Below are 15,565 nucleotides of genomic sequence, written 5' to 3'. Positions count from 1 at the left end.
AGTTTTCAGCTTTTCTGCCCTGGTTTCTCCCCATCTTTGTGGTTTTATCTACCTTTGGTCTTTGATGTTGGTGACCTACAGATGGAGTTTTAGTGTAGATGTCCTTTTTGTTGATGTTGATGCTATTCCTTTCTGTTTGTTAGTTTTCCTTCTAACAGTCAGGTCCCTCAGCTGCAGATCTGTTGGAGTTTGCTGGAGGTCCACTCCATACCCTGTTTGACTGGGTATCAACAGTGGAGGCTACAGAACAGCAAATATTGCTGCCTGATCTTTCCTCTGGAAGCTTCGTCCCAGAGGGACACCCGCCTATATGAGGTGTCTGTCAGCCCCTACTGGGAGGTGTCTCCCAGTTAGGCTATACAGGGATCAGGGACCCACTTGAGGAGGCAGTCTGTCCGTTTTCAGAGCTCAAATGTTGTGCTGGGAGAACCACTGCTCTTTTCAGAGCTGTCAGACAGGGACGTTTAAGTCTGCAGAAGTTGTCTGCTGCCTTTTGTTCACCTATGCCCTGCTCACAAAGGTGAAGTCTACAGAGGCAGTAGGCCTTGCTGAGCTGCAGTGGGCTCCACCCAGTTTGAGCTTCCCCACTGCTTTGTTTACCTATGCAAGCCTCAGCAATGGTGGACATCCCTCCCCCAGCCAGGCTGCTGCCTCCCAGTTTAATTTCATACTGCTGCACTAGCAGTGAGCAAGGCTCCGTGGGTGTGGGACCCACCGAGCCAGGCACAGGAGAGAATCTCCTGGTCTGCCGGTTGCTAAGACAGTGGGAAAAGCACAGTATTTGGGCGGAAGTGTCCCATTTTTTCAGGTACAATCTGTCACAGCTTCCCTTGGCTAAGAAAGGGAAATCCCCAGACTCCTTGCACTTCCCAGGTGAGGCAATGCTCCACCCTGCTTCAGTTCACCCTCCGTGGGCTGCACCCACTGTCCAACCAGCCCCAATGAGATGAACCAGGTACCTCAGTTGGAAATGCAGAAATCACCCGTCTTCTGTGTCAGTCACTCTGGGAGCTGCAGACCGGAGCTCTTCCTACTTGGCCATCTTGAAGCAGACCTCAATTTTTTGTATTTTTTAGTAGAGATGGGGTTTCTCCATGTTGGTCAGGCTGATCTTGAACTCCTGACCTCAAGTGATCCGCCTGCCTTGGCCTCCCAAAGCACTGGGATTACAGGCATGAGCTACCTCACCCAGCCTATTTCTTGCCTTAACTCAATAAGCCCTTGTGTCAGTCTAAAAGACATGGTTCTCCAAAACTATATTTACTTCCTAATTGTCAGAACCTGTGATTATTACCTCACCTGGAAAAAGAGTAACTATTACCTTTTGAAGCAAGAGATGTGATGAAGGATCTTGAGAGGAGACATTTACCCTGAATTACCCAGATAGGCCCCAAATGCCCTAAATCACATGTATAAACACTTTTATAAAAAAGAGAGCCAGGTAGAGGTTTCACCCAGAGAGACACAGAGGAGAAAGTGATGTGAAGACAGAGAGAGAGATTTGAGTGACATAACAAGTGAAGGATTGCCAGCAGAAACTATAAGAGGCAAGGAACTGAATCTCCCCTACAGCTTGTGGAGGGAGTGAGGCCCTACTGACATCTTGGTTTTAGAATTCTGGCCCCCAGAAATGTGACAGAATATGTTACCAAGTTTGTGGTAATTTGTCATGGTAGTCAGAAGAAACTAATATAAATTTGGTATCAAGGAGTGAGGTGCTGCTATAACAAATACCCCAAAATACAGAAGTATCATCTAAGGAATAGCCAAGCGATATGGTTTGGATGTTTGTCCTCTTCAAATCTCATGTTGAAATGTGATCTCCAGTGTTGGAGGTGAGACTTGGTGGGAGGTACTGGATCACAGAGGCAGATCTGTAATGAATGACTTAGTGCCATCGCCTTGGTGATATGTGAGTTCTCCTTCAGTTCACACAAGATTTGGTTGTTTAAAAGGGTGGGAGACCTCACCTTGCTGACTCTTGCTTGCTCTGTCACATGACATGCCTGCTCCCGCTTTGTCTTCTGCCATGGGTAAAAGCTCCCTGAGGCTTCACCAGGAGCTGAGCACATGCCAGAGCCATGCTTCCTGTACAGCCTGCAGAACCGTGAGCCAATTAAACCTCTTTTCTTTGTAAATTAGCTAGTCTCGGGTATTTCTTTTTTTTTTTTTTTTTTATAGATGGAGTCTCACTCTGTCACCCAGGCTGGAGTGTAGTGGTATGATCTCAGCTCACTACACACTACAACCTCCACCTCCAGCATTCAAACAATTCTCCCTGCCTCAGCCTCCCAAATAGCTGGGATTACAGGCACCTGCTACCATACCCAGCTAATTTTTGTATTTTTAGTAGAGACTGGATTTCACCATGTTGGCCACGCTGGTCTCGAACTCCTGACCTCAAGTGATCCGCCTGCCTCGGCCTCCCAAATTGCTACCCGGCCAGGTGGATTTCTTTAGAGCAACACAAAAATGGCCTAATACACCAAGGAATTAGGTAATAGGTAGAGGCTGGAAGAATTCTGTGAAGCATCATAGAAAAAACCTAGAATGCCCTGAAGTCACTGATGGTAGAAATATGGATATCAAGTACGCTGTTGGTGAGGGCTCAGAAGGAAGTGAGCAGCATAGTAGAGAAAGCTTCTATCGAGATTGCGCCATTGCACTCCTGCCTGGGCAACACAGCAAGACTCTGTTTCAGAAAAAAACAGAAAGCAAGCAAGCTTCTATCAGCCATCTTTGAAAATATGTATGCTATCTTGAGCAGAATGTTGGCAAAAATATGAGCATTGTAAGTACTTCTGGTACAAGCTTAGAAGGAAATACAGAGCACATGATTGAGAAATGGAGGAAAAATGATCCGTGTTACATAGTGGCAGTGAGCTTGGCTTAATTGTGTCCTATAGTCATGTGAAAATTAGCAGAACTTGCCAATGATGAACTCGGATATTTAGCTGAGGAGAGTACCAAGCAAAATGTTGAGGATGCAGACTGTTATCTTCTTTCTGTTCAGAGTAAAAAATCCTGAATGAATAGATACATTCAGGAAGGAACTGTTAAGCAGAATTTTCAGTAATTTGTTATGGCAACCAAAGTAAACTGCTAAAGCTCTTAAGTGAAGAGAGGAATATCTTCTCATATTATTCAGAAATGCCAATGCATGGATCCTTTGTGTAGACTAATATTAGTTTAGACAGTCTGCTGTTTTAAGTTAGCATTAGATACCTAATCACTACATCAAGATACTGAATCAAAATGTGTTATTTTAATTCTGTGTCACTTGAACATTTAGGACATGCCCCTATCAGCCCTCAATTTATTTTTTTAATATTAGCCTCAAATAATAAGAATAAATTAACTTTATCTTGAGCTCAAGTTCTTAAACTCACCAATCAATGATTTGTGAGTCGTTCTTTTGTTTGTTGGTTGGTTGGTTTCTTTGCATTTTGTTTTATTTGTTTGTATTTTAAGACATGGATTCTCGGGCCCTCTGCAAACCTTGTACATTTATTTTCTGGGGCTGAATATTGGATATTTATGTTTTTCTAAGGCTTTGTCAATTATTATGATAAACAACCATTTAGGAAACCATTGATATTATGAAGCATAGCTGGATTTGTCTACCATTTCTTAAGTACTCCCTATGTGTCAGATATATATTAGATGAGCTTTACATAATATTTATATGTAATCTTACAGGTACATGTTTAATTTCAGCTTTGTAGTTGGCAAATTGAGGTTCAAAGAAGTAGTAAAGCTGTTCTAAATCCGTAATTAGAAAAACTGATATTTGAGCACATATCTATTTCCAAAACCTATTCTCCTACAGAAAAACCAGCAGTAAAGTGAAAACATTATTTGTTCACATTTCCTTATATATCCTTTCTAGATGGATGATGTGGGTAAGTCATTTAACTTCCCAAGATTTAGTTTGCTCTATTTGAAGAAGTGTATAATAATATGTATTTCAAGCAGTTGTCATGAAGACCGAATTCAATTATGTACAGAATAGCACTCTGGCAACACTAGAGTGCCATGCAAATGTGATTTGCTTTACTATGGTTTTTGCTCTTACCTATTTTTTATTTATGGAATAAGTAAAGTGTAACCATGTTATTTGGCAGAAGTGCCAGCTCTCACAAAATGCTGCATCTACTGCCATCTGCTTCTATTCTTGTGGATCTAAGGCTTCCTCAATGGTTACTTTTGGAGCCAGACTGGATCAGTGTTCATATCCCAGCTCTGCCATTTACTAACAGTAGAATCACAGACTAGTCTTTCCATGATTTTGATTATTCACCAATAAAAAGGGAAAGAGATGCTGGTAATTTGAGGTCGACATTGAAATAATATGGAATGCTTATAATGTTTATGATCATCATCATTAATGATCACATTACTGACAGTAGCTGTGTTAGTAAGACGGCAAATACATTTTGTGAGGTTCCACTGGACACTGCCTATGAAGAATGGCACAGGCAGGGGATGAAAGAATGCCAGCAGTGAGGCAGTGTATTCTGCAGGGCATGGGAAAAAACCCAGGCCAGTTGCAACCCACCTGAATACTAACTCCCACTGTAGCCTGGATTGCATTCCTATGCCAGCAAAATGGTTTTTCAGCTGTGGCTATTCTGTAGCAGAGTATCAGCAAGGGAGCCCCAGATAGGGAAGCTAAAAAGAGTTTAATTATTTGGCACATATATATTATGCCATAAGTACATATACAAGCAGAATGGGAGAAAAGAATAGATCCCGTGGCACTTGGCAGATGACCAGTTGGAAAGGCAATCATAAACTACTTGGGAACATTAAATAAGTCAGAATGCTATCTTCTAACATATAAACTAGTAATGATAGCAGTAACTACCATTTCATAAATTCCTGTGCCAGGAACCCTGCTAGGCTTTGTATGTACATTATCACTAGGCTACAAAACTCTATTGAATAAGAACCATTTATTACCTCATTCTGCAGATGAGGAAACTGAGGCACAGATAAGTTAAAGAAGGCATTAATGGTTAAAGACCTGAGAAATATTGGCCATGAGATTTAAAATAGAGTCTAACTACCTGTAAAGCCCATGTCCTTTCCACCGCAGTGTGATGTCTCCATGGGACATTCTCATGTCTTGCATCTCTAGTCCTTTTATAACAACCACTGTTACAGGTAATCCTTCTGCTTTTTTTATTTTGCATGTACCCCTCCTCAAGAAAAGGCACATGATAAATAATAAAATCATCATTGGTATATATAAATAGATGATTGATAGACCAGACAGATCGATGACAGACTGTGTGTGTACATGCACACCATCACACTCTGTGACTTTTAAAACTATCTTGTGGATCTCCTTAGCACATCTCTTGTGATCTGCTTATATTCCGGCCCAGATGTACAGAGCAGCTAGTTCACAATAACCTCCCAACCACCAGTGTCATCATGTGCTTTGTGGATGAAGTGTGGTCCACTCTCCTGAGATCTGTTCACAGTGTACTCAATCGCTCTCCTCCATACCTCATCAAGGAGATTCTGCTGGTAGATGACTTCAGCACCAAAGGTAAGAAAACTACTCGGGCTATCTCTTGAAATGTCAAAGTTTGGTGGAAGCAAAGTTTAGTAGCAGTTTGGATGGCAAAATTACAGGATAATTTGATGAAGCATAAACATTGTACAACTGCATTGTTTTACGTGGAGCCTCAGAGACATAAGTCTAAGCATGTGTGGACATCAAAAGTCATTTGGAGCTCTGTTCAGTTAGTTGTCTCAGTTGTAACTCTCCTACCATGTTGGAACGATCTTCTAACTATGGCTCCTTGGAGATGGGTACTTTGACGTACTGGAGTTTAGATGTCCTCTATAATTGCATAAATCCCTTTTAATGGAATCACAATTAAAGGGAGGCCTTGCCTACTGGTAATAACTAGAGTTACAGTTGGACTTTATGGAAGGCAAAGAAATTGAGGTCTTATGGCTTCTTCCTTGAGAGCAAGGCATATGATGTGTTCAGTTAGGTGTTAAGAAGACAAATTGCCAATAGGACAAGAGAGATGAGGTAATTCCAACAAAGTTCAAAAGAAGAATCCACCTTTACATTCATTTTTGTTTATTACAGTGAAGAATCTCACTCTTTGGGTTGTCAAATAACTTATGTATGTAGGTAGTCTGACAGCCACATTACAAATTCCCAAAATGGAACCCATTTTTCAGAAAAGTTTAGAAAATAGCAAAGACTTGGCAATGCTAATATACTTAGCCTTAAGCTAAGCCTTAGCCTTGAGCTGTGACCACAGCAACACGGGAAGTTTCTTTAGCTTCAGAGTTTCTACCATAATCACATTGAGCTCAAGAAACTGTGGGATGACAGAGAAAACTTGGCTGAAAAACATAAAATGTGGCCTTGAAAGCATAAACAAAAATAGCACCCAATTAGAAAGTAGATAAGAGTCACTTCATGAGGGGTAGGTCCAAATTCTGTGGGACCTGAAGCTTATTCAGTTTTCAGGGTCCTAAGAAAAACTTTCTTAGAAAGTTTTCTGGAAGCCATTCTGACCTAGGATAGCTGTCAATAGCTTAATTACATACAGAAGTGACTGTAAGTCACATAAACATGGCTCATAAAGCCCCCAGAAAACTGTTCCTTTAGCTGGATCCCTCCATAGCCATCTGATAAGAGAGAAAAAGTATAATGGAAGGGGATGTCAGAGTAGGAAATGAAAGGGTCTTATTTGCACACATTGTTTAGCCTCTTCCTTGGGTCACGGAAAGGGCTTTTGCAAGAGGTGGGGCTGAGAGTAGAAACAGAATTGTGCAGAAGCCTGGGCTACATTTATTTTAAGGCAAATCTTCCCCCACCTTGACAAATACTCAGAAAGGTGTTCCCGCCACTATATCACCTTGCAACAGTGAAAACAAAGATTTGGGGTTTGAAAAATCAGACAGCTTTGAATATTGAAACCAGACAGAATCCTTCCAAGAAAATGACATCAGAAAATAAAATTATGACCCAAGGAATAAAATTCAGTGATGATGATAATGTCATAGTTTTTGGCATTTGACTTTGGGAAGGCACTTCTGATACTATCCAGACTTAGCTAATTCAAGTGTTTCTGGTTTATCTTTACTCTGATATAGACTACCTAAAAGATAATTTGGATAAATACATGTCCCAGTTTCCAAAAGTTCGGATTCTTCATCTCAAAGAGAGACATGGCTTAATAAGGGCCAGGCTGGCAGGAGCACAGAATGCAACGGGTAAGAAGCTACTCATTTTTTGTGTGTGTTACATTTTGTTTTTATTTAAAATGTTTCTCAAACATACAGAAAATGTGAAAGACCAGCACAATGATGCCTATATATGCATCACTTAGTTCCATCAGTTTTAAAGTTTTTATAATATGTGTCCTATCATAAACACACATAGACACCTATTGTATATACATCTTTTTCCTGAACCTTTGAAAAAGAAGTTACAGACATCATCATACTGCACCCCTAAGGACCTCAGTAGGCATCTCTGAAGAACAGGAGCATTCTCTTAAATAAACACAGCTTTCATAACTAAATATAATACCTACTATATGCTCTTTTCAAGTTTTATCATTGTTCCCAAAATGTTTTTGTTTTTGGATTTTTTTGTTTGTTTTTGTTTTTTTGACGGAGTCTCGCTCTGACGCCCAGGCTGGAGTGCAGTGGCGCCATCTCAGCTCACTGCAAGCTCCGCCTCCCAGGTTCAGGCCATTCTCCTGCCTCAGCATCCCAAGTAGCTGGGACTACAGGCACCTGCCACCATGCCTGGCTAATTTTTTGTATTTTTAATGGAGATGGGGTTTCACCACATTAGCCAGGATGGTCTTGATCTCCTGACATCGTGATCTGCCTGCCTCAGCCTCCCAAAATGCTGGGATTACAGGCCGCAAAATTTTTTTTTAAATTCAGGAACTAATTAAGTTTCATACCCTGCATTTGATAGTTTGGTCTTCTTAGTCTAGAATAGTCAACTCCTCACACTTTGCTTAAACATTTGTATGTGTGTGTGTGTGTGTGTGTGTGTGTATGTATTTTAAGTTCATGCCATTTGTTTGGTACAACTGACCATGTTCTGAAATTTTCGATTTCCTCTTGTTACCTGCAGGATGTTTTTGGAGTGAAAATATTATATAGAATGTTACTACATAGGTGATAGAAATGGTATACATCCCATCAAGAGGTATATAATATAACATAATATCACCAGTATTGTTGATACTAACTTTGAGAAGTTAGTTAAGATGTTGACAGCTAGATCTTTACTTTGATAGTAAGACGTAATTTGTGAAATGATACATTAACCCATGAGAATATTCTGTTTTCCTTACAATGTTTTACCCAATGGTTTTTAGTATCCATTGATGATCCTTGCTTAAATCAATTATTACACTGAGGACTGAAAAATTGCTTTTCTATAATTCATTCTTTTTTATTTAGCTGGCACTCATGTGTAAGGAAAAAATCTCTATCTCTCCCTCTCCTGTTTTCTAACTCTTCCTCCCTTCCCCCTCAATCTCCCTCTCCCCTCCCTCTCATCCCCTCACCAATATGGATTTATGGCTTAGAAGTTAAATGTGTATTATATCACCATTATTCTTGTTGGTGCTCCAATTGTCCCAAATTTGGTCACTAGGAGCTTCTTCAAGCCTGCGCCTTTTTGACCTGACCAATCAGTATTTCAAGATTTCATAAAGTTTTAATTCTACAATCCTCACCCCTCTCTTCTCTGACCCATGTCTGTTCTTCCTAGGTTCTTTCCGCCTTCCCCAAAGGCCATATACCTTCTTTTCCTCTCCGTTATTTAGTGTGCAGGTGTTGGTGAGTGAATAAGAAGTGAGTCTATTTTATGAGTATTCTAAAAACAACATCAAACATTTGGGTTCACGCTCATAAGTTTCTAAGGAAGGATCTGTGCCCTGTGATACTAGCTGACTTATATGCTAGGTGCCATTCTGAATACTTCATATATTAACTGATTGAATCCTCACAATAACTCTATGAGATGGGTACAATCACATCCTCATTCTACATATGAGAATATAGAGGTGCAGTGAGGCTGTGCCTTATGCAAGCTCCCCCATCTAGTCAGTGGTAAATCCAAAGCTGGCACCTGAATGCCCTGACTCCAGAGGCCATCCTCTTATCTACTACACCTTGAGGCCTCTAGACACTTAGTCACTACTCTGGTCCTGTACGCCCTGCTTTTACAGTTCTTCACCAGCTTAAATTCAAGCATGTTCTGATGGGAAATTATCTGCTTACGTGAGTTTAATTTTCTCGTAACTGGACCCCATGTTTGAAGCTCTTCTCATTTCATTGGTTTGCTAACAAATGTCTTCTCTTTGTAGAGGAAATTTTAAGTGAACAACAAATACATCACACCAAAATTGGCATTGCAGTGACAGTTAAGATTCTTGATGAGAGACTGCATTCAGAAAAATCTAATGGCATTCCATGCTTAATTTCCTTTGTAAAGTAATTATCTATAAATGATGTACAAATAGGATACTCAAGAACTAGTTTAAGTAGGTAACTTTTGAGCTGAGGTCTAGGTGAAGACTATTCCCAAGCAAATGGAACAAGAAGTACAAATGTCCTAATGAAGAAATGAGCTTAGCATATTCAAGGTAAAGAAATAAGTTCATTTGGGCTCATGGGTGCTGACCACGGGGAGAGTCATAAAAGATTCATTTGGGGGGAAAGAAAAAAGCAACTTTTTCTAAAGTTTTGTGCATCACTTAAAGATTGTAGGCATTACTCTCAGTATAAGGTGAAGCCAGTGAAGAATGTTAAATGGGAACAAAACTGTCTGATGTACATTTTGAAAGTTCATTCTGGCCACTGTGTAGATAACGGATATTAGGAAGATGAAAAAGGAAGCAGGGAGACCAGTTAGGAGGCTATTTTAGTTGTCCAAGTACCAGGGAGGTGCCAGGGTAAATGGGAGAAATGGTCAGCTTCATCATGGATTGTGCACATGGAACGTATAGGACTTGCCATCAGATAGGATGTGAAGAGAATAAGAATGAGAACAATCAGAAACAAACCCTAGGACTGGTATCTGAACAGCTTGGTGGGTGGTAGGCTCAAAATTGGAGGAGCAGGTTTGGAATTGCAGTTGAGTTTTGACTTTGTCCATATAAATTTGAGATGAAAATTAGATATTCACGTGCAGAAAGTAGAATACAGAACCAAATATGGATTATTTAAAAATGTTCTCTCTGCCTGCATGGAGCACAGAGTATGCTAGTAATGGCCTCCAACACAGTCCAAACTATTAGATGACATGGGTGGCGTGTCTTAAAAGGGGTGTTATGAGCTTGATTAAAGCAGTTGCAACTGCTTGCTCAAGTGTTTGCAGTTACATCCATAAAGTAATTTCTTTGAATTTAGCAAATCTGAATGTAAATTCAGATTCATTAACACCCTTGAGAATATTAGCTCAGTAACTTTCAAACCATTTTGATGATGACTTGTGTAGAAATAAATTTTTCATCACAATTCACTATATGTGTAATCACACATATAACAACAGTAGACGTTTTATCAAATAACATGTGGAATAGATTCTAATGTCTTCTTTTCTATGTTATTTATTTTTTAGATCCTGGCCAATCTCAATAAATTGATTTGGTGATTGATTCACTAAGAGGATCTACAGCTCTCAGTTTGAAAAACCCCAGCTAGGTGTATCTTAATTGCTTGCCACTGCCTAGTAGAGTGATGCTTCCCAAACTATCTGAAAAGGACTTTTTTCCCCTAATTTCCAGTTTTTTATTGACCTACCCCTTTGTAAATTATAACAAATATTAATTACTCAAAAAGGAAAGTAGATATATAAAACACAAACCCATTTTTATTATATATAAAATATATATGGCTAGGTGCAGTGGCTCCCACCTATAATCCCAGCACTTTGGAAGGCTGAGGCAGGCAGATCACCTGAAGTCAGGAGTTCGAGACCCAACATGGCAAAACCCTGTCTCTACTAAAAATACAAAAAATTAGCCAGGAGTGGTGGTGGGTGCCTGTAATCCCAGCTACTCAAGAGGCTAAGGTGGAGAATGTCTTGAACCCAGGAGGTGGAGGTTGCAGTGAGGTGATATCACACCACTGCACTCTAGCCTGGGCAACAAGAGCAAAACTCTGTCTCAATATATATATATATATATATGCACATGTATCTACATGTATATAAAAACAGTAAATAATAAATTTATAAATTTGGCAAATTGCTATAAAGTTTCAAAATATCTGTTCTCAATTTCTATTGCTATCTCCCTGTAGACAGCAGGGTCTGTGACCTACACTTTGAGCAGCATTAGTGGAGCTTGGGTACCTGAGAGTTTGGAAAGAAGAAAGGTGTGTCTCGATGTATCCTTGCCCAGGGATACATCCAATGCCAGGAAGTACACCTGTCCCCTGTGGGGAATTCAAGGCAATGCAGGATCAGTTTTAGCAGAGAATGTAATTCAGAGACTGGCATTGAGCAGAGATGGCAGGCAGGGTGGGTCCTCTCAAACTCCCCTGGGTGTGCCACAGCTCTCAAGAGTAGAGATAAATAAGAGACTAAGGGCCTCCTGAAGAGTTCCTGTAAATCAGAGGTCAGCAAAGACAGCAGACAAAAATTTTCTGTAGGATGCCTCACCAAACAAGGAGTTTAAAGATAAGAATCCGAGTCCAGAATCTGACAGGCCTTGGCGCAACTGTTCCCTAAAGATTTGCCCTTTAGGACTCAAAAGGGAATTAACAGGCAAGGGTGAGATCCAGAGATCCAAAGACATGCAAAAATAGAAGTCAGATGGCCTATTTTGGTCCCATGGTATTATAAGGCTCTCTGAAGGTCTGCAAGAGGCTCTCTGAAAGTCTGCAAGCATCTGCAAAATAATAAGGGACCAAGCACTGATCTGCCTTACCGTTAGCGATGTCTACTATGCATTCTGTTTCCAGGGCATGTTAGTTCTTCATCTGAATCTATTTCAGGCAAAAAGATTAGGTCCAATCAGTTGCTTGCTGTGAATGAGGAGGTTGAGAGGCCCAAGTAGGATTTCAAAATTTAACAGGTAGGCCGGAGCAATGGATCTCTAAGAACTGCTCACTATATGAAGCCAACAGAATTAAAAAGATGCAGTAAATGAGATATCAGGGAACAAGTAGATCACCCACATTCCTTCCTCGTATGGAACAGACCAAGTGATTTACTGCCCTGCCAAGAGGAGTTACAGTCAGGCAGTAGAGAGTCGAAGTAAATATTAGGTTTTCATTTCCTTCATGACATGGCGTTTAGCAAAATTCCTGACATTTCTATGAGCATTCTAAATAATCACTTGGCTAGCTTCAAGTAACTGGACAGGTGGCATCTAACTCCTAGCAAACTCCTCTCCTAAAAAGCAACAGTAGACATCTTTCTGCAAACTTTTATAACTTGTATCTGCTGCAGGTAAAAATTGTTTCCTTAGCATTACTTAGGAGGCATTATGTAAAATTAAATGGCATGCCAAGCCAACATCTCTCGAGGAACCCTTGACATAACCATCCAGCATTAACTGGTTCTGCAGCAATATTCCAGGCTGGTACACTGGATATAAGTGGGGGTCCATGCTCAACAAGGACCCAAAACCGTTTGGCATATTGAACAGTTTTATGTTGCCCCCCACCCTCCAAATTTTTAAGCTACAAATGAAACCCATCTGTAAACAATCCAGTATTATTGTGACCTATCCTTAGAAAAAAGAAAATCCTACCAGGTAGCAATCAAGATTGGACTAAAATTTTATATTCTTTAACCAACCTCTCCCTATATTCCCTCTCCCCTACCCTTTCCAAATCTAGTGCTCTATAGCACTATAGGGTCACTATAGTTAATAATAGTTTATTGTATGTTTTCAAGTAGCTATCAGATAGGATTTTGAATGTTCCCAATACAGATAAATGATAAATGTTTGAGGTGATTGATATGCTAATTACCCTGATTTGATCACTACACATTTTATGTATCAAATATCACTATGTACCCCATAAATATATACAATTATTATGTGTCAATTTAAAAATTTTAAGTGATTGGGTTGATTATTCTGACTGTAAATTATACTAGCCATTTTTAAAGAATTTAGGTATCAGGTAGATCTTAGAAATATCTTTACAGGGCAAAGCTCAAAAAGGTTAAGTAACTTATCTAAACTGGCTAGGAAAAGCAGAGCTCGGATTGAAGGCTCTTGTATGTAACTTTAATGCTATGCTTATTTAACTGTGCTTCTCAGCCTCTCCAAATCAGGAACAGTGTATACAATGTCCATAGACAATAACCACGCCAACCACAAATCCCACCAAGAGTCAGCTACACAGAGAGCTCCCTGTTTTCTCACCTAACATAGTCCTAAGATCTTATTTTAAAACAAAATGTCTGAAAGTAGAGCAATAGCATGCATGCATGGGAGGATTCTCCTCTTCCCCAAAATAAAACAATATAAAATTCCAGACTGTGTTTTGAGCAGATGCTGCTTCCCTTAGGTCCTGGCAGCAAATGAATGAGAATTTTCATAGGGATCTGGGCCAGGTGGGAAGTGAATGTAGGTTTGGGGACCCATCCTGCTGCCACTAGGGACTGAGAAAGATAATCCAGGCCCCTTTGACTTCATAAGGCTGCTATGGGGATAGGGACAGGTGGTGTAGTAAACACTGCTCTTTAAACTCTAGGTCTGAATGGACCACAAGTAGAAATCTTATTTTTTGTTTTTGTTTTTTTGTTTTTTGTTTTTGAGATGGAGTCTCGCTGTGTCACCAGGCTGGCGTGCAGTGCCGCCATCTCTGCTCACTGCAACCTCCACCTCCCGGGTTCAAGTGATTTTCCTGCCCCAGCCTCCTGAATAGCTAGGGCTACAGGCACACACACACACACCCAGCTGATTTTTGTATTTTTAGTAGAGATGGGGTTTCACCATGTTGGCCAGGATGGCCTTGATCTCTCAGCTTCATGATCCTACCATCTCGGCCTCCCAAAGTGCTAAGATTACAGGCATGAGCCACCACGCCTGGCCAGGAATCTTTTTTTTTACCCCATTGTATACCACTAGCCAAGTGCACTTTAGCAGGCCATGCTTCATACACCTACATGACCCTGTGAGTCTTCCCATGACCAGGGAGAGGGTTGTCCCAAAAGTGCTATCCCCAAAGGACACCCTTAGGAGATGGCTTAGTCCTTTTGGGCTGCTATAACAAAATGCCTTACACTAGATAATTTATAAATAGCATATATTTATTGATCACAGTTTTGGAGGCTGGGAAGTCCAAGATCAAGGCACTAGCAGATTCGGTGTCTAGTGACAGCTCACTGTCTGCTTCAAAGGTGGCACCTTGTTGCTGTGACCTTACATGGTGGAAGGGCAAAAGGGGCTCACAAAAACTCTCCAGCCTCTTTCATATGGGCACTAATCCTACTTAAGAAGGCTCTACCCTCATGATCTTATCACAAAGGCGCCACCTCCTAATACTATCACCTTAGGGTTAGGTTTCAAAATATGAATTTTGGATTGACACACACATTCAGACCATGCAGGGGACAATACTCTGTCATTGTCAAACAAGCATTAATGCCCTGAAAATAGGACCCTTCCAGCCTGGTCAGGAGATGAAACTGCTATCTCCAAGAACAGAAGACTACATGGTGAGGGAGTTGCCTCTCACAGATGGTTTCACTAAACAGACTCCTCAAGAACACTCCACACCAATACCTTACCCTGATGCAAAAATGCCATTGTTAACCAAGTAATTAATATGATGCTAAATTCCATTAATTGAGAGGTAGTTTGCAGATTTCAGTGATAATGATCTATCATCTAGATAACTGTCCTCATTTTGTTCTCTAAGCCTTCCCATACCCAAAGCTCTGCCTCCTTCTAGCACTTTTTAAGGGACGTAATCTATGGAATGAGCTACTTGTTTTCTAATATCACATTGCTGTTTGTTAGCTGTGCAACCATAGAAAAGTACCTAAGGTCTTTGTTCTTTAGTTTCCTTGTCTCTTAAGTGGGAATAAAAATTAGTTCTATACTACAGGGTTGTTGTAAGGACGACATAAAACATCCATGAAGAATGTTTAGAATGGAGGCTGGCATAGAACAAGCACTTAGATGATGGTTGTTCTTATAGGTATGTCAAGAGCTGAGCTGAGCATCCAGGTATCAAAGTAGTCAATTAAAATGATAAACCAAAATGAAAGCAGTAGTCAAGCCTTAATCCCTTACTGCAACAGTATCAGCAGGAGGCTGAAGAGGAGAAGGCATTGACTCCTCCTGGGTTCCATTTTTCCCCCTGGAATGTTGCTGCGTGGTGGGTCAGAGCAGAGCAGACAAGAGGGGCAGCTCACTGCCTGCCCAAGGAACCCAGCACAAAAGGGTCCTTCTGTTATGTGGCCCTGGGATCCAGAGTAAGAAAAGGAAAGGCTAGGAGTGGGAAAGCACTGAATAGTGAGTCCGAGTTGAGCAAAGTGTCTTCGAGACCCATTCCCTCTCCAATAAAGTGGTCCTGGCAGAGGTTT

At 40.6% G+C, this 15,565-nt stretch overlaps 1 protein-coding gene across 1 annotated transcript in view; it reads left to right on the top strand.

The window, feature by feature from the left end:
• GALNT5 (polypeptide N-acetylgalactosaminyltransferase 5) overlaps positions 1-15,565 on the top strand; it is a 60,846-nt gene that overhangs the window by 20,983 nt on the left and 24,298 nt on the right. The window contains exons 2-3 of the mRNA XM_033231436.1: positions 5,391-5,557; positions 7,132-7,251. Coding sequence (XP_033087327.1) covers positions 5,391-5,557; positions 7,132-7,251 — 287 coding nt within the window. The remainder of the gene's footprint in view (positions 1-5,390; positions 5,558-7,131; positions 7,252-15,565) is intronic.

This window comes from Trachypithecus francoisi, unplaced genomic scaffold (assembly GCF_009764315.1).
Source record: "Trachypithecus francoisi isolate TF-2019V2 unplaced genomic scaffold, Tfra_2.0 Lachesis_group13, whole genome shotgun sequence".
NCBI classification, from domain to species: domain Eukaryota; kingdom Metazoa; phylum Chordata; class Mammalia; order Primates; family Cercopithecidae; genus Trachypithecus; species Trachypithecus francoisi.
Note: the sequence above shows the minus strand (reverse complement) of the source record. Positions and strands in the feature narration are given on the sequence as shown.